At 46.9% G+C, this 21,064-nt stretch overlaps 1 protein-coding gene across 1 annotated transcript in view; it reads left to right on the forward strand.

Moving 5' to 3' along the window:
• The first annotated feature begins 645 nt into the window (after positions 1 to 645).
• The window catches only part of LOC149451972 (uncharacterized), a 78,635-nt gene continuing 58,216 nt past the window's right edge, over positions 646 to 21,064 (forward strand). The window contains exons 1-4 of the mRNA XM_089689872.1: positions 646 to 797; positions 4,272 to 4,548; positions 5,165 to 5,377; positions 7,409 to 7,443. Coding sequence (XP_089545998.1) covers positions 789 to 797; positions 4,272 to 4,548; positions 5,165 to 5,377; positions 7,409 to 7,443 — 534 coding nt within the window. The 5' untranslated portion in view covers positions 646 to 788. The remainder of the gene's footprint in view (positions 798 to 4,271; positions 4,549 to 5,164; positions 5,378 to 7,408; positions 7,444 to 21,064) is intronic.

Genomic DNA, 21,064 nt, shown 5'->3' on the forward strand with positions numbered 1-21,064 from the left:
TTCTGTATTGTCTGTGCTGCTCTCTGGACACTGGGACTGCTGGGACTTGTAGTTCTGTATTGTCTGTGCTGCTCTCTGGACACTGGGACTGCTGGGACTTGTAGTTCTGTATTGTCTGTGCTGCTCTCTGGACACTGGGACTGCTGGGACTTGTAGTTCTGTATTGTCTGTGCTGCTCTCTGTACACTGGGACTGCTGGGACTTGTAGTTCTATATTGCCTGTGTGCTGCTCTCTGTACACTGGGACTGCTGGGACTTGTAGTTCTGTATCGCCTGTGCTTCTCTCTGGACACTGGGACTGCTGGGACTTGTAGTTCTGTATTGGCTGTGTGCTGCTCTCTGTACACTGGGACTGCTGGGACTTGTAGTTCTGTATTGTCTGTGCTTCTCTCTGGACATTACTGACAAATCTCTGTTCTATAAAGCTCATGTATGGACTGGTTGGGGAGATTCCCGTGTGGAGAATGTTGGGTGAATGTCACATTCCCAGTTTTGTATCTTTGGTGTCCGTGGATTGGGTGTCCCCGTGTTCTGTCGCTGTGCTATGTTGCGATGATCGATCGATCGGCTTGTAGTGTGGATGGAGGAATCGCTCTCTTGCTGGAGATGAAGAGGTTAATCCACACAGCGGGGCCCCCTACTGGTGTCATGGTGGATGTGGTATTGCAGCCGCCGTCCTCTGAACCAGGATCACCGCCATAGAGACCGGAGACAACAAACCGGAGAGAGGAGGAGAGCGCGGGGTGACGGAGGAGAGCGCGTGGTGACGGAGGAGAGGGGATCGCGGGATGGGTGGGGTACGTATCACTGGGGGGGCGGTAATAAAGGAAGAAGGCCGATCACCTAGAGGGGTGTCAAACTGGCGACCCTCCAGCTGTTGCGAAACTACAAGTCCCATCATGCCTAGAATTTCCTTCAAAGTTTTATAATTTGAAGAACGTTCCTTCGATCTCCGACAGTAATGGGGTCACTTGGACCCTCCATGGTGGGACTGTTCCTGGGAGTAGGGAGGGGAACTCTCCGAGAACGAAGGAATCTCACAGTGTGTGGGCTGTACCCGGAATATCCTTCATTCCACAATCACATACTAAGGGCAACTGAAAGCTTGGATTACATTCACACGACATTCGTCCACTCATCGAACTTTCATCACAACGACAATCTATTAGTGTATGTCCAGCTTAACGCAGAGCCCGCCTCCCAGGTGGCTCCCCCCCCTTCCCAGGGCTCCACCATTATTGCACATGTGCAGATGTACCCAGCAGTCCCAGTGTCCAGAGAGCAGCACAGGCAATACAGTACTACAAGTCCCAGCAGTCCCAGTGTCCAGAGAGCAGCACATACAGAACTACAAGTCCCAGCAGTCCCAGTGTCCAGAGAGCAGCACAGGCAATACAGAACTACAAGTCCCAGCAGTCCCAGTGTACACAGAGCAGCACATACAGAACTACAAGTCCCAGCAGTCCCAGTGACCAGATAGCAGCACACAGGCAATACAGAACTACAAGTCCCAGCAGTCCCAGTGTCCAGAGAGCAGCACATACAGAACTACAAGTCCCAGCAGTCCCAGTGTCCAGAGCAGCACAGCCAATACAGAACTACAAGTCCCAGCAGTCCTAGTGTACAGAGAGCAGCACAGGCAATACAGAACTACAAGTCCCAGCAGTCCCAGTGTACACAGAGCAGCACATACAGAACTACAAGTTCCAGCAGTCCCAGTGACCAGATAGCAGCACACAGCCAATACAGAACTACAAGTCCCAGCAGTCCCAGTGACCAGATAGCAGCACACAGGCAATACAGAACTACAAGTCCCAGCAGTCCCAGTGTCCAGAGAGCAGCACAGGCAATACAGAACTACAAGTCCCAGCAGTCCCAGTGACCAGAGAGCAGCACACAGCCAATACAGAACTACAAATCCCAGCAGTCCCAGTGTCCAGATAGCAGCACACCTGGTGTAGCCCCCATTCACACTGGCAGCTGCCTTTTTGACAGCTTTGAACAGCGATCTGCAGTGAATTGCTTTTGACATGTGTCTGGGAGACAATCTGTCACCTCCTGGTTGCCCATGATTTGGGGGGGGGGGGGGGAATCCCACGCATGGCCTGCAGTAGACGGATGCATCCTGGTAGGGGCGCTGTCTGTCTCATTGTTGGTGGTTCTGCCTGCCACTTGTATAAAGTGTGCCGTGCCGCATCCATGGTAATGTATGTCTCATAGACGGCGTTCTGGTCTGTGCATCCGCCCCCCCCCCCCCACGGGTGCAAATCTGCACAGCCAGCCGCCTGTCACTAAACTGACCAGATTGCCTGCATGTGGCTTCCCGGGACACCTGTACATCCTACACGGGTGTGAAAAATGGGTGTGGGTATCAGCACGATGGTGTGAATGAGGGTCTGATGGGTGTGAGGATCAGCACGATGGTGTGAATGAGGGTCTGACGGGTGTGAGGATCAGTACGATGGTCTGAATGAGGGTCTGACGGGTGTGAGGATCAGTACACTGGTCTGAATGAGGGTCTGATGGGTGTGAGGATCAGTACACTGGTGTGAATGAGGGTCTGACGGGTGTGAGGATCAGTACGCTGGTGTGAATGAGGGTCTGACGGGTGTGAGGATCAGTACGTTGGTGTGAATGAGGGTCTGACGGGTGTGAGGATCAGTACACTGGTGTGAATGAGGGTCTGACGGGTGTGAGGATCAGTACGTTGGTGTGAATGAGGGTCTGACGGGTGTGAGGATCAGTACACTGGTGTGAATGAGGGTCTGATGGGTGTGAGGATCAGTACGATGGTCTGAATGAGGGTCTGATGGGTGTGAGGATCAGTACGCTGGTGTGAATGTGGGTCTGACGGGTGTTAGGATCAGTACACTGGTGTGAATGTGGGTCTGACGGGTGTGAGGATCAGTACGCTGGTGTGAATGTGGGTCTGACGGGTGTGAGGATCAGTACGATGGTGTGAATGAGGGTCTGACGGGTGTGAGGATCAGTACGATGGTGTGAATGAGGGTCTGACGGGTGTGAGGATCAGTACGATGGTGTGAATGAGGGTCTGATGGGTGTGAGGATCAGTACGCTGGTGTGAATGAGGGTCTGGCGGGTGTGAGGATCAGTACACTGGTGTGAATGAGGGTCTGAAGGGTGTGAGGATCAGTACACTGGTGTGAATGAGGGTCTGATGGGTGTGAGGATCAGTAAGATGGTGTGAATGGGGGTCTGACGGGTGTGAGGATCAGTACGCTGGTGTGAATGAGGGTCTGGTGGGTGTTAGGATCAGTACGATGGTGTGAATGAGGGTCTGACGGGTGTGAGGATCAGTACTCTGGTGTGAATGAGGGTCTGACGGGTGTGAGGATCAATACACTGGTGTGAATGAGGGTCTGGTGGGTGTTAGGATCAGTACGATGGTGTGAATGAGGGTCTGACGGGTGTGAGGATCAGCACGCTGGTGTCAATGAGGGTCTGGCGGGTGTTAGGATCAGTACGATGGTGTGAATGAGGGTCTGACGGGTGTGAGGATCAGTACACTGGTGTGAATGAGGGTCTGACGGGTGTGAGGATCAGTTACCTGGTGTGAATGAGGGTCTGATGGGTGCGATCAGTTTGCTGGTGTGAATGAGGGTCTGACGGGTGTGAGGATCAGTACGCTGGTGTGAATGAGGGTGTGATGTGTGTGATGATCAGTACGGTGGTGTGAATGAGGGTCTGACGGGTGTGAGGACCAGTACACTGGTGTGAATGAGGGTCTGACGGGTGTGAGGATCAGTACACTGGTGTGAATGAGGGTCTGACGGGTGTGAGGATCAGTTTGCTGATGTGAATAAAGGTCTGACGGGTGTGAGGATCAATTTGCTGATGTGAATGAAGGTCTGACGGGTGTGAGGATCAGTTTGCTGATGTGAATGAAGGTCTGACGGGTGTGATGATCAGTACACTGGTGTGAATGAGGGTCTGACGGGTGTGAGGATCAGTACGCTGGTGTGAATGAGTCTTAACATTCAATCTGCAGAGAATACAGCCTGAGAACATTCGATTTTGCTCCATTCACACAGAACACGTTTACTTTCAGTTTCTATGGATGACAGTCATTTCTTTAAACCTCCACCTCATAGAGATAACAGATTCCAATGAGATTGAAGCAAGGATCGCCCACACTGACTAAAACGAGGTGTGATTTGGGTATCTGTGGGGTAAAGGGCAACTTCTGTCTTCCCGGTAGATTTCTGCTCTGGTGGGTTATAAAACAATGGATCTGACTTTTGTCTCTATAGCTGTTGAGTCGAAATATTTCTTTGGCGATCTGCTCCAGGGACAGCGAGGAGAACTACCGATGGCTACAAGATCTTCTGGAGAACTGGATGTTTCATCACACGAAGGTGGTCGTCCATCCCGTCTACATATCCAACAATGCTAACGACTTCTATAAAGTGGCCCCCGGCCATGACTTCGCCATCCTGTACCACACCAAGAAACGGGGGAGGATAAATGTCACCAACGTCACCGACTCTCTGTACGACGAGGAGCTGAGGTATCTCCATGACAAGCTGGGTGAGTCTTGTGTTATGGATTAGATTTAAAGGATACGTTCACTTTTTGCCAAAAAATAATAAATGCGCTTTTTTTGCAGTTAAAAAAATGTGCATTTGTTTTGGGAGCCTGTAAAGCATTGCACCAGTCATCAGCAGCTTGCGGGTGCCATGCAGGTCTTCTGCAGACCTGTCAGTATTCCGGCTTGCCTGTACGGGATGTACGGTAGAGCAGAGGATAGGCTGGCTTGGCAGATTTTAAATATTTATCCCAAGTGAGTTCTAGACTTTGCCCCATCCCCCAACAATAGGAAGAGGTCTAAAATATTCCTTTTACTGGTTTACTAGTGAAGAAATTGGATCGGTTTGAAGGTTAGAAGATAAATATAGGAAGATTTAACTATGACTTGGCATCATTGGCCTACCAGAACATCCAGATCCTTCTCCAACGTTGACTCCACCAGATGCAGGCATGTTTTTAGCCCTCAAGTGCATATATTTAGATTTTTCTACATTAAACTTCACTCGCCATGGAAATCATGTGTTTGGTAGCAAAACATTCTCTAGTAGACGGGTAAAAGGTCCAAAGAACTCACCAAGTGTAACTGAATAAAGAAAACTCTTTTCTTTCTTTAAAGGTAGGAAAAAGGTTGTGGTTGTGATAGACGATCTGGAGGACAGCAGTGACCAGGAGAAAACCAGAATTCAAACAGCACAAGAAGACCTTCAGAAACACGCATGCAATTTATTCCTCTTCTCCACGGCAGATAAAAATCATATCGATGGGAAGGGAATGGTCCAAGGAGAAGCGGCAAAAAAACTGAAAGATTTAAAGAATGCAATTAAAACAGGTAACATGAAAAAGTACATATTATACACTGCTCAAAAAAATTAAATGATACCCCAGGACACCATCCATGGTCTCATTAGCAGCGTGCCCTAACGTTGTGGTGAGAGTATGCAGGCGGTTCCTGGAGGATGAAGGAATTGATACCAGTGAATGGCCCCCACGCTCGCCTGACCTAAATCCGATAGAACACCTCTGGGATGTCATGTTTCAGTCCACCTGACACCCCCAGGTTGCACCTCAAGACTGTCCAGGAGCTCAGTGATGCCCTGGTCCAGATCTGGGAGGAAATCCCCCAGGACACCATCCGTGGTCTCATTAGGAGCATGCCCTAACATTGTGGTGAGGGTATGCAGGCAGTTCTGGGAGGATGAAGGAATTGATACCATTGAATGGCCCCCACGCTCGCCTGACCTAAATCCGATAGAACACCTCTGGGATGTCATGTTTCAGTCCATCTGACGCCTCCAGGTTGCACCTCAGACTGTCCAGGAGCTCAGTGATGCCCTGGTCCAGATCTGGGAGGAAATCCCCCAGGACACCATCCGTGGTCTCATTAGGAGCCTCCCCCGATGTTGTCAGGCATGCATACAAGCACGTGGGGGCCACACAGACTACTGAGGACCATTCTGAGTTGCTGCAATGATAATACAGCAAAATGGACTCGCCTGCTGCATCATTTTTTCACCTTGATTTTCGGGGTGTTTTTGAATTCAGTCCTCTGTAGCTTGATCATTTTAATTTCCATCAAACAATGGGACATCCTTACGTTCCTAACACATTACCCCGTCTATGTCAGTATAGAGATCCAGCCGGATATTTCTCCCCATTGAGATCTGATGGGTTTTCAGAGTCTTCCTTTCATTTTTTTTGTGCAGTGTATATAGCCATTGGTTTGTGAACCCCTGACCATCACCACAATATGAGCTTGATGGAAATCCCAATATTTCCCCAAAGGCCAATAATATGAAGCTGCCCTTTCTCCAATGGCCATTAATATGGAGATGTCAACTTCCCCATTGACATTAATATAGACTTGCTCCCTTTCTCATGGCCATTAATAAGGATTTGCCCTCTCCCCCCTGGCTTTTAATATAGACTTGCCCCCTCTCCCACGGCAATTAATATGTAGCTGCCCCCTCTCCAATGGCCATTAATATGTAGCTGCCACCTCTCCAATGGCCATTAATATGGAGATGCCCCCTCTCCAATGGCCATTAATATGGAGCTGCCACCTCTCCAATGGCCATTAATATGGAGATGGCCACTTCCCCATGGCCATTAATAAGGAGTTGCTCTCTCTCCCATGGCTTTTAATATAGACTTGCTCCCTCTCCCATGGCCATTAATATTGAGCTGTCCACTTTCCCATGGGCATCAATATGGACTTGTCATCCTACCCACCAACATGACCATTATTATGGAGTTGGCCTCCCTTTGCAGCTATACCATCGTCCACTCCTCTGGGAAGACTTTATACAAGATTTTGGAGGGTGTCTGTAAGACTTTGTGGCCATTTTTGAGATCAGGTACAGATGTTAGATGGGAAGACCTGGCTCACAATTGGTATTCTGATTCCTCCCAAAGGTGTTCAGTAGGGTTGAGGTCAGGGTTCTGTGCAGGACACTTGAGATCCTCCATACCAAACTGGTCAAACCATGCCTTATGGAGCTGGCTTGCTGGTAGTCTTGCTGGGACGATAAAGGGACCTCACAAAACTGAGACAAACCCATCTTCAGGACTACAGCTTCACTCATTGCTATTGGAAAGATTGTGAAAGTGCGGCCCATTGTATTTGCCCTCAAAATATGCTGAACTGGTCCAGAGCAGGAAATTGTGAATCTCGCCAGATGTCTGGCAGAACCGAATAATTCCAATATGCGCAAATAACAGAAACCCATCGGGTATCAGCTCTGCGGCCTATCCGGCAAATGTATTATTACAGCCTCTGCTTTCACCTCTACGGGAGAAAATGTATTCAATGATGTAATTAAATTCTGCTTTCATCCTTTCACTTATTTTATTTCTCACACAGGCAGAAGAGCAGCAAAGAAGAGTAAACCCTTCCAGGTAAATAGACAGCCAATGGCTTTCATCGGTTTATGACATGAAGTCATCCGAATAAATGAATACTGTAGATCAGTCATTCTCAACCAGGGTTCCTCCATAGGTGTCCAGGGGTTCCTTGAGCTGTGGCTGATTGACCTCCCATTTGATGGTGTCTGCATTGTTCTTGGGAAAATGTCACTTGGCAGATCCAGTAGCATGGCACCAATTATCTTTTTATCTACTTGTAAGAGTGTCATTCTGACCAAAATCGTAAGGGTTGGATTCTTCCCACTAGCCACCAATATAGAAGGCATTTTTCCCACCGATCTCTGATGAATCGGTATTAGTAGGGGTTCCCCGAGGCCTGAAAAATATCTTAAGGATTCCTCTGGAGTAAAAGGATTGGAAAAGCCTGCTGTGGTCGGAAAAATAGAGAGGAAAAGGAGTGAGCGATAGAAAAAATGAGAGAGAGGTAAAAGCAAGGGAAAGGTGAGAAAACAAGAGAAAGGAAATAGAGAAAAGTAGCGCTCTTGCCCCAGAGGTCCAGATTCTTGGCTCAAATCCCACCTGGGACTTTATCTTCATGAAACTGTTCTACCCCTCTTTGTTTTGCCTGTTCCCAAAATTTACAGTTAGGCTAATGCCCCGTACACACGATCAGAAAATGGGATGACAAAAATCGCTTTCGGAGGGATTGTACCATAATCTGATAGTTAGTACACAGCTTTCAACAGTCGATCACAACAGTCCATGTGACAATATCCACATTTTTCTTGTATGGTAGCAGAGGGAACAATTTCAATGTAACCGCTTCCTGACCGCCCTATAAAAGAAATACTGCTACAGGGGTGCTACGTGATTTAGTATTTCTGGGTAGGGGGTGGCTGTCAATCACCCTGTCCTGGCCAGTGATTACACACCGGCGCCCGGTGATTGCTGAGGATCTCCGGTGGGGAGGAGAACTGTTTTGTTTACTAACAGTCCTCCTCACTGTCAGCTCCAGCACACTGCACAGCACAGCCATCCAGAGCAGTGTGATTACAGTGAAGCACACCCCCCTGCCCCCTAGTAAGGCACACCCAGCAGACAGTTAACCCTGTCATCGCCCCTCATGTTAACCCCTTCCTGCCCAGTGCCATTAGTACAGTGTCAGTGCTTTTTTTTTTTTTTAGCAGTGATCACTGTATTGGTGTCACTGGGGATGTCAGTGACACCAAGTCAGTTCCAGTGTCATAATGCCCGTCGCAGTCCCACTATAAGTCGCTGATCGCCGCCATTACTAGTAAAAATTAACAAGAAATCCCTGTATATATACCGCCATTTGTAGACGCTGTAACTTTCACGTAAACCAATTAATGTACACAAATTGGGATTGTTTTTTTAGCAAAGACACGGAGCAGGATACATTTTTGCCTAAATTTATGACAAGGCAGAGTCATTATACAAACCAGGGTCAGTACACAGTGGGTTGGAGAGGTACAGAAATATTAGACAGAGGTAGAGTCAGGGTACAAAGCAGGGTCAGTTCACAGCCAGGCAGTGCATTACTAAATCAGGAAGCAGAATACAGAGTCCAAACACTAGTCATGGTCACAACATGTAGACAGGAATCCAAACACGGGTCAAAGGCAAGTCAGGTCATACATAGGCAAGTCAGGTCATACATAGGCAAGTCAGGTCATACATAGGCAAGTCAGGTCATACATAGGCAGGTCAGGTCCTACATGATCAGGTCATACATAGGCAGGTCAGGTCCTACATAGGCAGGCCAGGGCCTACATGGTCAGGTCCTACATAGGCAGGTCAGGTCCTACATAGGCAGGCCAGGGCATACATGGTCAGGTCCTACATAGTCAGGTCCTACATAGGCAGGCCAGGGCATACATGGTCAGGTCATACATAGGCAGGTCAGGTCATACATAGGCAGGTCAGGTCACAGTTAAATCAGGGACTAGCTGAAGACCACTCAACAATCCGTCCATGTCACACTGCAGTGTAAATAGGCTGTTTGGTGCCAATACCAGTGCTGAGCATGCACATGCGCCTACACACACTCTGCTTAGTATGCACGCTAATATGTTTGCACATGCATGCTCATACATGTCTTGAGTGTATGCGTGTTAACAGCAATGGTCTATTCATTCTAGCACCTGGACTTAAAATGCTTCATAATATTTTGGTGCCACATAATTGTAGCAAATAAACATGACCTGGATCCATGCGCAGAGGACATTTTGCCAGTTTCAGTAACCCAAATCGTCATCAAGACTTAGTTCAGATAAGGACTGAAAATACAAGCCAAATGGTTTCTCTTTATTCTTCTTCATAGTTAATGGAACTTTTCTGTTTTCCTCTTCTGTAGTTTCCACCAAACAGGAAGACGCAGCCAGTGGACCCAACCAGCAAGTACCAATGAGAACCCCCATGTCATTGGACTGATTGGGAGAAGAAGTCGATTTTTCAGTGTTCATTTGGACCCTTACACTAATCCACAGAATATGGAAAGAAGTTTAGTTTCTCAGCATTGTTACAGATCAGAAACAAAAAGTCACTAGGGGTGGAGCGGTGTTCACCATGATGGTGCTTGTGGATGACTCCTTGGTCGGCGTGGTTAGAGAGTCAGCACCAAACCTCAAAATATACAAATTGTGGACCAATTCAGCCAGAAAGCTGGAAATGTAGCAGGATTATAGAGGAGCGATACAAACAATCCACTGATGATGTCTCCTCCTCACAAAAGCTTTATTCGGCCACAAGCAACCTATAGAATGTCCCCACCCAGGGATCGCTCCTCCTCAACATGTTGCACCCCGACATGCTTAGTCATGAAGATAGGACTCCCATAAGCAAGTGTTTTGGGTTAATTCATTGGCTCTGATGAAGAGGGGATCACCCTTGAAACGCGTCAGTATTTTTGGAAGGTCTTCGCGCACTTGGGATTCATCCAAAAGGCCAGACGTTCTCACGCTCCTTATGGAGTTTGATATGCGTTTACATTTGTGCTGTTTGTGAGTATACATCTACTCCTTTTATCATTAATAAAATCACTATTGAGGTGATGCGCTAGGTTGTGGCGCACTCTGTTTTTGTTTTTGCAATTCCCCAGAAAAAAAGATTGGAGCTCCATGTTGTTCATTGTAAATCCAGAATGATTTACTTTCACATATTCTGAAATAGAATAATAACATCCTCATATCATAAAAGCCAACACATTTCAGGAGGGCTTCAACATGCCCCTTCATCAGGGCTAAAGGAGGATTCATTTTTTAAAAGGTTCTATTTATTAAATGTGTGCAATAAATACAATTCATTTAACATTATGAATGAAACAAGAATGTAATATTATGAAAAGGCAAAATATACGTTTTTATAGAGCTTTCCTACTATCCTGCTGTAGTGACACCAAAATATTTCTCCTGATTTTCACCAAATGTATGACTGGTTCACGGTTCAGTATTTCATCACTCTTTATTGTTTTAGAGACAAACAATAACTGTGGTCACCTTGTTGGAGGATCGCAGTGATCACATGACTATGGGCATCTTAGATTGGCTGCTAGCAGAGCATAGTCTCTGCAATTGTAGGATGTCAGCTCCAGCCTGGTGAGGGAGAGGAGTAAAGTGTATGAAGAATAATAATAATAATAATCACACGCACTCCCAGCATGGTACGATCCCAGCAAAGATATAAATTCACAATGGGCTGGTGTGGTGTGAGGATTTCAATGAATATACTGTACTGTACTGCACTTCATTTAATTTTCTATTATTTTGTTATTTATTTTTAATAAAAATAATAAATAATAGTAATAAACTTAATGCAATTTTCTAAAGTATAATAAAAAAGATGCACCTGCCAGCCCATGGGATCTGCACAATCTCATTGCTTATGTCTCACAATCTCATTGCTTACGTCTCACAATCTCATTGCTTACGTCTCACAATCTCATTGCTTACGTCTCACAATCTCATTGCTTACGTCTCACAATCTCATTGCTTATGTCTCACAATCTCATTGCCTGTGTATGTTGCATGTTGTTGCTTTTTGTTTACTTTGGCGTTGCCATCACTAAAACCACTTCCACCCAAACTAGCCCTTCTATCAAACAACCTTTAGCCCGGGTTCACACTGATGCGGTATCTGTGCGAATTCCGTACCGCATCAGAATCGCACCCCGTTCATGCGAACCGCTGCGGGTGTGTATGTTAAGTTAACATCTCCCCAAAATCAGTCCACAAACCGCAGTGCGATGTGCAGAATCAGATCGCATAGGTGTGATTCTAGTGCGGACCAAAAAAAGGGTCCTGCACCTTTTTGGTGCTGCTGCAGTGCGATTAGAGCCATACGCAATGTATGGCTCCAACCGCACCGCACGCAAATGGCATGTGATTTGCACAGGAAATATAATAAACATCTATAGAATCAAAAGTTCAGTGAAAAAAAACTTAATGATGTCAATCCACCACCATAAAGTGCTCTCGCTTGCAGAAAGGCATTCACAAATGCCGTCACCGTCTTCTGTGAGTTCAAAACTCACCAAAACTGATGGCTGCCGCTACAACAGCATGACCGCCTGTGTGTCTACACAGAAATTCCAAAGGTGCACGTGGCTGGCAAATGATTGTGTCCACAGGTACCACTCGGTCTGGTCGGGCCAGCAGCTCAAAGTCCACTTCCAGACAACATTCGGGTCTCCTCCCCACTGAGAGCAAAACAGCCATCCTGTTAATTGAAATATTTAGTTTGATTTCTATTAATTTTGATGATTTTGTGAGAATTGTTTGTAATTTGTTGATTTATTTCTGTTATATTATTATTATTCAGGTAATAATAACAGCCCTGCACCGGGGACTCTGCACTCCTGACCCTTATAGCTTGTGTTTAGTTTGTTACATAGTATCTCTATACAGTAGGTAATGAGTTTAAAAACTGAAGCCGGCCATACGCGGGTCGAATGCCGAAAGGATTTTCTTTTGAAAAACTTTTCTAAGAATTTCCATTCTAATTTTGCATTATTAGTGAGCCACGGCAATGGCTGATTTTTTGAGCGACCATCGAATTTGAGTGATTGGGCTTTGTTGGATATTTCAAAAAAGAAAAAACTAATGCAATTTTCATCAACGATGGGAGAATTGTGCGGGAAATGTAATCGAAATGAGCGTGAGCTGCGACCTGGAAAGAAAAGAAAATTCTTGGCCACGAAAATTCTTTTCTGTGGCAACACGAGGTGAAATTACAAGCTTGGTTGGTCAGATTTTGAAATCAATGATGGTGCCATCGGGTTACAAATTGCATGAAATTTCTGATTTTCTAAAGAAAATATGTTCCGAATTTGACCCGTGAATGGCCTGCATTACCTGATTGTGCAGATTATTTGAGAAACATTTGATACAAAGTATTTGTATGTTTCTTCTTGGCCTGATATTTGTCAGCTGGAAACTGTTGCCAATTCGATGATATAATGTCACAAATTTGTTTCTTTTCATTGAAGAAGTTTGTGCAGTGTCCTTGTCTTCTTTCTTTTTTTACCCCGGGTTCACACCTGAGCATTTCCCCAGCGTTTTTCAGAAACGCACTACAGTCCATGGAACATGATTTCCTATGGGACACATTCACATCTCCGAGTTTTCACCCGGTGTGTTTTTTTGGAAAGGGACAAGCTAGGTTCACATATGTGTAGTTGGTGCTGCTGCGGGGCCCGCACAAATACCTGCAGCTGTACCACCCGCACAGAGGAATGTGGGACCCTCACAGAGGAATGTGGGACCCGCACAGAGGAATGTGGGACCCACGGGCAGTCGCCATTATTTCTAATGGAACGCCGCCCGCACTGGAAATCGCAACCCTTCTGGGAACCGAGGTTCCCATGTGGGCTGTGATTTTCTGAAGAAGTGCAGGGACTTCTTCCCTGCATGTCCCGGGGGACGGGAATCCATTCAAATGAATGGGCTCTCATGCCCGCGCAAATTTTGACATATGTGAACCTGGCCTTAGGGACTTTTATTAACTCAAAAAGTTGCGTGTTTGGTTCTATAGACTTCAATGGAAATGCTGCAGAAAAGCACGTAGTGCGTTTTTGCCGTGTTTTTGATGCATTTGCATTTTAAATCCGCCTAGCAACAAGAAAAAAAAAACGCAAAATGCAATGCAGAAACGGATCAAACACAAACTGCAGAGGTGTGAACCGAGCCTTAATGTGGATTGTGGGATTGCTGGACTGATCCCTGCTGCAGGCACTTCGATCTGCACAGCCGTGATTTATTCTTTCCTTTCTATTATATATATCATACATTTGATCCCATTAATATGAGAAAATTTAACAAATTAAACATTTTTGAACACATTTCTACTAGTGTGTGGCCGGCTTAGAGGGATAGGCCAATAGGACAGCTTCGGTCTATAAGAGGAATACAGAGACTGGAGCTGAAGAGGTTACAAGTCCAGGATGATTGGTGGGGTGAAGTCTTCCCTTGTAGAGGAGCGCCCCCTTCTGGTATCAGTTTTCCTGCCTATAAACTGTTGATGAAGATTCTACTTTTTATTTGGCTGATTGCCCCCCCACCCCCACCCCCACCAGACTGGCTCTGAGGTTGGGGCCCCAGCACAGTGGGCAGGACAGGCTCTGTCTGCAGAATTCTCATGTCACTGATAGGAGTTGCAGCAATCTGACATGAAGCCAATGTGAAAGTGAAAGTGTCAGAGATTGTTCTCCACCCAGTTGTCACCGAGAAGCAGGAAGAAGACGGTGAAGGCCGCAGCCGAGTCCGTGAAAGGGCTTCACCGGAGAATGTTGTAGACGGGAGCCGCGCAGACAGGAGGTATGTGACATACGTGTGTCGTGCTGCGTCATGCCATAATGTCTGTGTAGCACTGAGCTCTGTAGTATATGATGTATATGTGTGTAACTATGTACTATGAGAGTACCTGTAGTATTAATAATCCTGGGAACCCCTCATAATGGGCACAGCAGGTGTACAGACCCAGAACTCAGCACAGGGATGGTGGAAACCCCTCATAATGGGCACAGCAGGTGTACAGACCCAGAACTCAGCACAGGGATGGTGGAAACCCCTCATAATGGGCACAGCAGGTGTACAGACACAGGGATTCAGCACAGGGATGGTGGAAACCCCTCATATTGGGCACAGCAGGTGTACAGACCCAGAACTCAGCACAGGGATGGTGGAAACCCCTCATAATGAGCACTGGGGGCGTACAGACCCAGGAGCTCAGCACAGGGATGGTGGGAACCCCTCATAATAGGCACAGCAGGTGTACAGACCCAGGGATTCAGCACAGGGATGGTGGAAACCCCTCATATTGGGCACAGCAGGTGTACAGATCCAGGAACTCAGCACAGGGATTGTGGGAACCCCTCATATTGGGCATGAGGAAGTGTTCTCTGGTCCTAACACTCGTCTTGTCGTGGGGTGACAACACTGCTGCTTTATACACAGTACAGTGAGTAGTATTATCACCCTAGGAAGAGAAGTCTGTTACTGGGGAGATAACCAGGAGAAGATGAAAGATAAACAGTTTTACAAAATGAAAACTAATGAAGAGGTTCCCCAGATACCGGCTACTACCAGCCCCCCTACATTCCTAACCTCGATAGATGTCTGTACCCCAATGATCCATGTCCTCGCACCCCGCTGTGGATGGAGAAGACTTTCCTCTGTACCTGTCTATGATGGCTGTTCATCGTCAGAGAAGCTGAGTAGTGAAGCTGCATTGAGAATGATGAAGACATATTGTAGATACTGAGAAGCCCGTCACATGACCATCTAACAAACCCTGGCTCCTCCTCCATCACAGCCATTGCTACCTCCATGGGATTCTTCATCCCTGACCTCTGTAGAATCCCTTCAAGTTGGTAAACCCGCCCCTCAACAGATTCCAAACTGCGGCCCCGGGGCCAGATGTGGTCCTTGGTTTGCCTTTATCCAGCCCTTCGGGCATTTTGTCTTCCATTGATACAAGACACTATTCCTCCCACTGACACCAATGATGAGACAATATTCCTGTTATTGACATCAACAATGGAGCATTATTTCTCCCACTGACACCAATGATGGGGAACTATACTTCCCACTGACACCAAGGATGGGGCACTATTCCTCCCACTGACACCAATGATGGGGCACTATTCCTACCACTGACACCAATGATGGGGCACTATTCCTACCACTGACACCAATGATGGGGCACTATTCCTCCCACTGACACCAATAATGGAACACTGTTCCTCTCATTGACACCAATGATGGGGCACTATTTCTCTCACTGACACCAATGATGGGGCACTATTCCTCCCACTGACACCAATGATGGGACACTATTCCTCCCACTGACACCAATGATGGGGCACTATTCCTCCCACTGACACCAATGATGGGGCACTATTCCTCCCACTGACACCAATGATGGGGCACTATTCCTTCCACTGATACCAATGATGGGGCACTATTCCTCCCACTGATACCAATGATGGGGCACTATTCCTCCCACTGATACCAATGATGGGGCACTATTCCTCCCACTGATACCAATGATGGGGCACTATTCCTCCCACTGACACCAATGATGGGGCACTATTCCCCCCACTGACCCCAATGATGGGGCACTATTCCTCCCACTGACACCAATGATGGGGCACTATTCCCCCCACTGACCCCAATGATGAGGCACTATTCCTCCCACTGACACCAATGATGGGACACTATTCCTCCCACTAATACCAATGATGGGGCACTATTTCTCTCACTGACATCAATGATGGGACACTATTCCTCCCACTGACACCAATGATAGTGCACCAGGCCCAGACTGGGACAAAAAATATGCCCGGGCATTTTGGATTGAGCAGCCCCAAGCCCTGGGACCCTTCCCTCAGATCCTGGAGGTGGAATGCCGGGGCCCGGTTGCAAGAGCAACCTTTGTGACCCTGTTGGTTCTTTCACTAGTGTCAGTAGGTTTTTATTTTTATTTTTTTATAATTTTATATATTTTTTCTGTAGGTGAGAAAGAGAGAGAGGAAGAAGGAAGGAAGAAAAGAAGAGAGGGAAAGAACAAAGGAAGGAAAAAAAAGGGCTAGAAGGAAGGAGGGAAAGAAGGAGGGAGGGAGGGAAGGAAGGAAAGAAGAAAGGAGGGAAAGAAAAAAGGAGTGAAAGAAGGAGGGAGGGAAAGGAGGGAGGGAAGGAAGGAAAGAAAGAAGAAAGGAGTAAAAGAAGGAAGGAGGGAAAGAAGGAAGGAGTGAAAGAAGGAAGGAGTGAAAGAAGGAAGGAGGGAAAGAAGGAAGGAGTGAAAGAAGGAAGGAGGGAAAGAAGGAAAGAAGGAAGGAGGGAAAGAAGGAAGGAGGGAGGGAAGGAAGGAGGGAGGGAAAGAAGGAAGGAGGGAAAGAAGGAAGGAGTGAAAGAAGGAAGGAGGGAAAGAAGGAAAGAAGGAAGGAGGGAAAGAAGGAAAGAAGGAAGGAGGGAAAGAAGGAAGGAGGGAGGGAAGGAAGGAGGGAGGGAAAGAAAGAAGGAGGGAGGGAAAGAAGGAGGGAAGGAAAGAAGAAAGGAGGAAAAGAGGGAGCATAGGAAAGAAGAAAGGAGGGAAAGAAGGAGGAAGAAAGGAGGGAAAGAAGGAGGGAGGGAAGGAAAGAAGGAAGGAGTGAAAGAAGGAAGGAGGGAAAGAAAGAAGGAGGGAGGGAAGGAAAGAAGAAAGGAGGGAGGGAAAGAAGGAAGGAGGGAGGGAAAGAAGAAAGGAGGAAAAGAGGGAGCATAGGAAAGAAGAAAGGAGGGAAAGAAGGAGGAAGAAAGGAGGGAAAGAAGGAGGGAGGGAAGGAAAGAAGGAAGGAGTGAAAGAAGGAAGGAGGGAAAGAAAGAAGGAGGGAGGGAAGGAAAGAAGAAAGGAGGGAAAGAAGGAAGGAGGGAGGGAAAGAAGAAAGGAGGGAAAGAAGGAAGGAGGGAGGGAAAGAAGGAAGGAGGGAGTCAAAGAAGGAAAGAAGGAAGGAGGGAAACAAGGAAAGAAGGAAGGAGGGAAAGAAGGAAAGAATGCAGGAGGGAAAGAAGGAAGGAGGGAGGGAAAGAAGGAGGGAGTGAGGGAAGGAAAGAAGGAAGGAGTGAAAGAAGGAGGGAAAGAAGGAAGTAGTGAAAGAAAGAAGTAGTGAAAGAAGGAAAGAGAGAAAGAAAGAAGAAGGAAAAGATGGAAGGGGGGAAAGAAGGAAGGGGGGAAAGAAGGAAGGAGGGAAAGAAGGAGGGAGGGAAAGCAGGAGGAAGGGAAAGAAGGAAGGAGGGAAAGAAGAAAGGAGGGAAGAAGGAAGGAGGGAAAGAAGGATGGTGGGAGGGAAAGCAGGAAGGAGGGAGGAAAAGCAGGAAGGAGGGAAAGAAGGAGGAAGGGAAAGAAGGAAGGAGGGAAAGAAGGAAGGAGGGAGAAATGGAGGGAGAGAAGAAGGAAGGAGGGAAAGAAGGAGGGAGGGAAGAAGGAAGGAGGGAAAGAAGGAAGGAGGGAAAGAAGGAAGGGGGGAAAGAAGGAGGGAAGGAAAGAAGGAGGGAGGGAAAGAAGGAAGGAGGGAGGGAAAGAAGGAAGGGGGGAAAGAAGGAAGGAGGGAAAGAAGGAAGGAGGGAAAGAGGGAAAGAAGGAAGGAGGGAGAAAAGGAGGGAGGGAAAGAAGGAAAGGAGGGAAGGAAAGAAGGAGGGAACGAAGGAGGGAGGGAAAGGAGAAAGGGGGAAAGAAGGAAGGGGGGAAAGAGGGAAGGAAGGAAGGAGGGAAAGAGGGAAAGAAGGCGGGAGGGAAAGGAGGAAGGAGGGAAAGAGGGAAAGAAGGACGGAGGGAAAGCAGGAAGGAGGGAAAGAAGGAAGGAGGAAGGGAAAGAAGGAAGGAGGGAAAGAAGGAAGGAGGGAGAAATGGAGGGAGGGAAAGGAGGGAAGGAAAGAATGAAGGAGGGAGGGAAGGAAAGAAGGAAAGAGGGGAAGAATGAAGGAGGGAGAAATGGAGGGAGGGAAAGAAGGAAAGGAGGGAAGGAAAGAATGAAGGAGGGAGGGAAGGAAATAAGGAAGGAGGGAAGGAAATAAGGAAGGAGGGAAAGAAGAAGGTAGGAAAAGAAGAAAGGAGGGAAAGAAAGAGGAAAAGAAGGAAGGAGGGAAAAAACAAAGGAGGGAAAGAAGGAAGGAAGGAAAGAAGGTAGAAGGAAAGGAGAGAGGGAAAGAAGGGAGGAGGGAAAGAAGGAAAGAGGGAAAGAAGGAGGAAGGAAGGGAAGGAGGGAGGGAAAGAAGGAAAGAGGGAAAGAAGGAAGGAGGGAAAGAAAGAAGAAGGAAGGAGGGAAGGAAAAAAAGAGGTAAAGAAGGAAGGAATGAGACAGACAGAGAGAGAGAGAAAGAGAGAGAAGGAAAGAAGGTAGGAGGGAAAGAAGGAATGAGGTAAAGAAAGAAGGAGGGAAATAATCTATTTCTAAAGCGATGCACAAACTGTTGGCACTATATAAATCCTGTATAATAATAATAATAATTAGGGAAAGAAGGAAAAAGGGGTGAGAGAATACACAAGGCTGGCGGGGAATGTGGGTGCGGCAGACACAGGAGGAGAGGGCAGGAGGAGGAGGGGCAGAACCAGTTTCTTCTCTCCTCTCCTGTCTGTGGTGGGAGGGGAACTGTCAGCACTGGAGACAGAATATGCTGATAGATGCTCTGCAGCACTGCAGGAGATGAGGAGGGAGCATACAGGAGCCCAGGGCGTGCAGGAGATGGATAGGAGGGGCAGCCAGGTGGCACATAGAGGAAACAAGAAATGTACAGTTCCTCTATGTGCCGCCCCTCCTGTCCAGGTCACCCCAGCCCTCGGGCAAATGCCCAGTGTGCCCTATGGCCACTCTGGGCCCGTAGCGCACTATTCCTCCCACTGTCACCAATGATGGGGCACTATTTCTCCAACTGTCACGAATGATGGGGCACTATTCCTCTCACTGACACCAACAAAGGGGCACTATTCCTCCCCCTAATACCAAATATGCATTGTTTACTCCCACAGACTCCAGGACAATTTCTACTCCCAATGGCCATAGTTCAGCCCCCCTAAAGTCTGAAAGACATGAAAACTGGCCCTTTGGTTAGAAATTTTAGAGACCCTGGTCTAGCCAATACAATCTTCTGAATCAAAAATATAGAGAAGACTTCTGCTCCACCCCAAATTCATAACAGCCACAACTTACCAAGTCTAGACACTAGTCATTAAATCTCCCTCTAACTATGGCCCATTTCCCAGCACTGTTCCAGCAGTATCCTTCCACATGTTCCAATGCCCTTCATGGCCAGTCCAGTTCTTCTTCTCCAAGCCTGGAACTGCCCACCACTGCACTTCTCTGCCTTCAATCTTGACTCCAACTTGGTCTGTCGCCTCGGACCCCAAACTGGCCCAACACCAGTAGAAGTTTTGTTTTTAGAAGGTTTGTTCAATTTTCCCATGGTTAGGGAGATTAAATCTACGTTCATTTTCGATGGTAGAAATTAAATAATCTAAAGGAACATGGTAGAAAGGTTTTCTTGAACAAGCAAATGTCAATCTGTGAATGTGGCTTCATGAGAAATAGTACGCTTTGTATTTATTATAAGGAAACTGGTTTAACAGGTCTGGGATTCCATCCAAACAGAAGGTCTGAAGGAAATTTTAAGGGCTTTTGAACAAAAATAGCTGACTCAATGACGGCATTAAATAATTTTGTGAAGAACTATTTTGCTATGAATGTATGGTCAGCTTTACTCTTGGATATGTCTTTACCCCCCCCCCCCCCCACGCACACACTTTCCAGCCTACTTCAAAGCTCCCTCAGATACTCTCTTTGTCCAGTTAGTATTCCTCCTGTGATTCTTCTGCCTGGTTCTCCCATTCTTTTACTACAACCACCTATAGACTTACAGAACCCTACAAGACCCTTCAGCCACTCCACACCCGATGTGCCACTTCTTCTCCTGTATGGATGTAGCTGAAGTTTTGAGTTCCCCTATAGTCCTGCATAGCCAGGCAACACGCATTTCTATACAGACTTGCATCCTGGAGACAGTAACCAGTCCTTGAGCTTGTTTTTTTTAGATTTTAATGGGTTTGAACTTGGATGGGTGGAGGCATGTATGGGATGCCCAAGGATTTAGTAAATGAGGACAACTTCCTGGAACTACAGGTGAAACTCAAAAAATTAGAATATCATGCAAAAGTTGATTTATTTCAGTGCAGCAACTAAAAAGGTGAAATTAATATATGAGATAGACTCATTACATGCAAAGCAAGATAGTTCAAGCCGTGATTTGTCATCATTGTGATGATTATGGGTTACAGCTCATGAAAACCCCAAATCCACAATCTCAGAAAATGAGAATCTTGTGGAAAGGTGCAATATTCTCGGCTCAAAGTGTCCCACTCTAATCAGCTCATTAAGCCATAACACCTGCAAAGGGTTGCTGAGCCTTTATATGGTCTCTCAGTCTGGTTCAGTAGGAATCACAATCATGGGAAAGACTGCTGACCTGACAGTTGTGCAGAAAACCATCATTGACACCCTCCATAAGGAGGGAAAGCCTCAAAAGGTAATTGCAAAAGAAGTTGGATGTTCCCAAAGTGCTGTATCAAAGTACATTAATAGAAAGTTATGTGGAAGGGAAAAGTGTGGAAG

This window comes from Staurois parvus, unplaced genomic scaffold, assembly GCF_062004578.1.
Source record: "Staurois parvus isolate SC_StPar_1 unplaced genomic scaffold, SC_StPar_1.0 ptg000503l, whole genome shotgun sequence".
Classification (NCBI taxonomy): Eukaryota; Metazoa; Chordata; class Amphibia; order Anura; family Ranidae; genus Staurois; species Staurois parvus.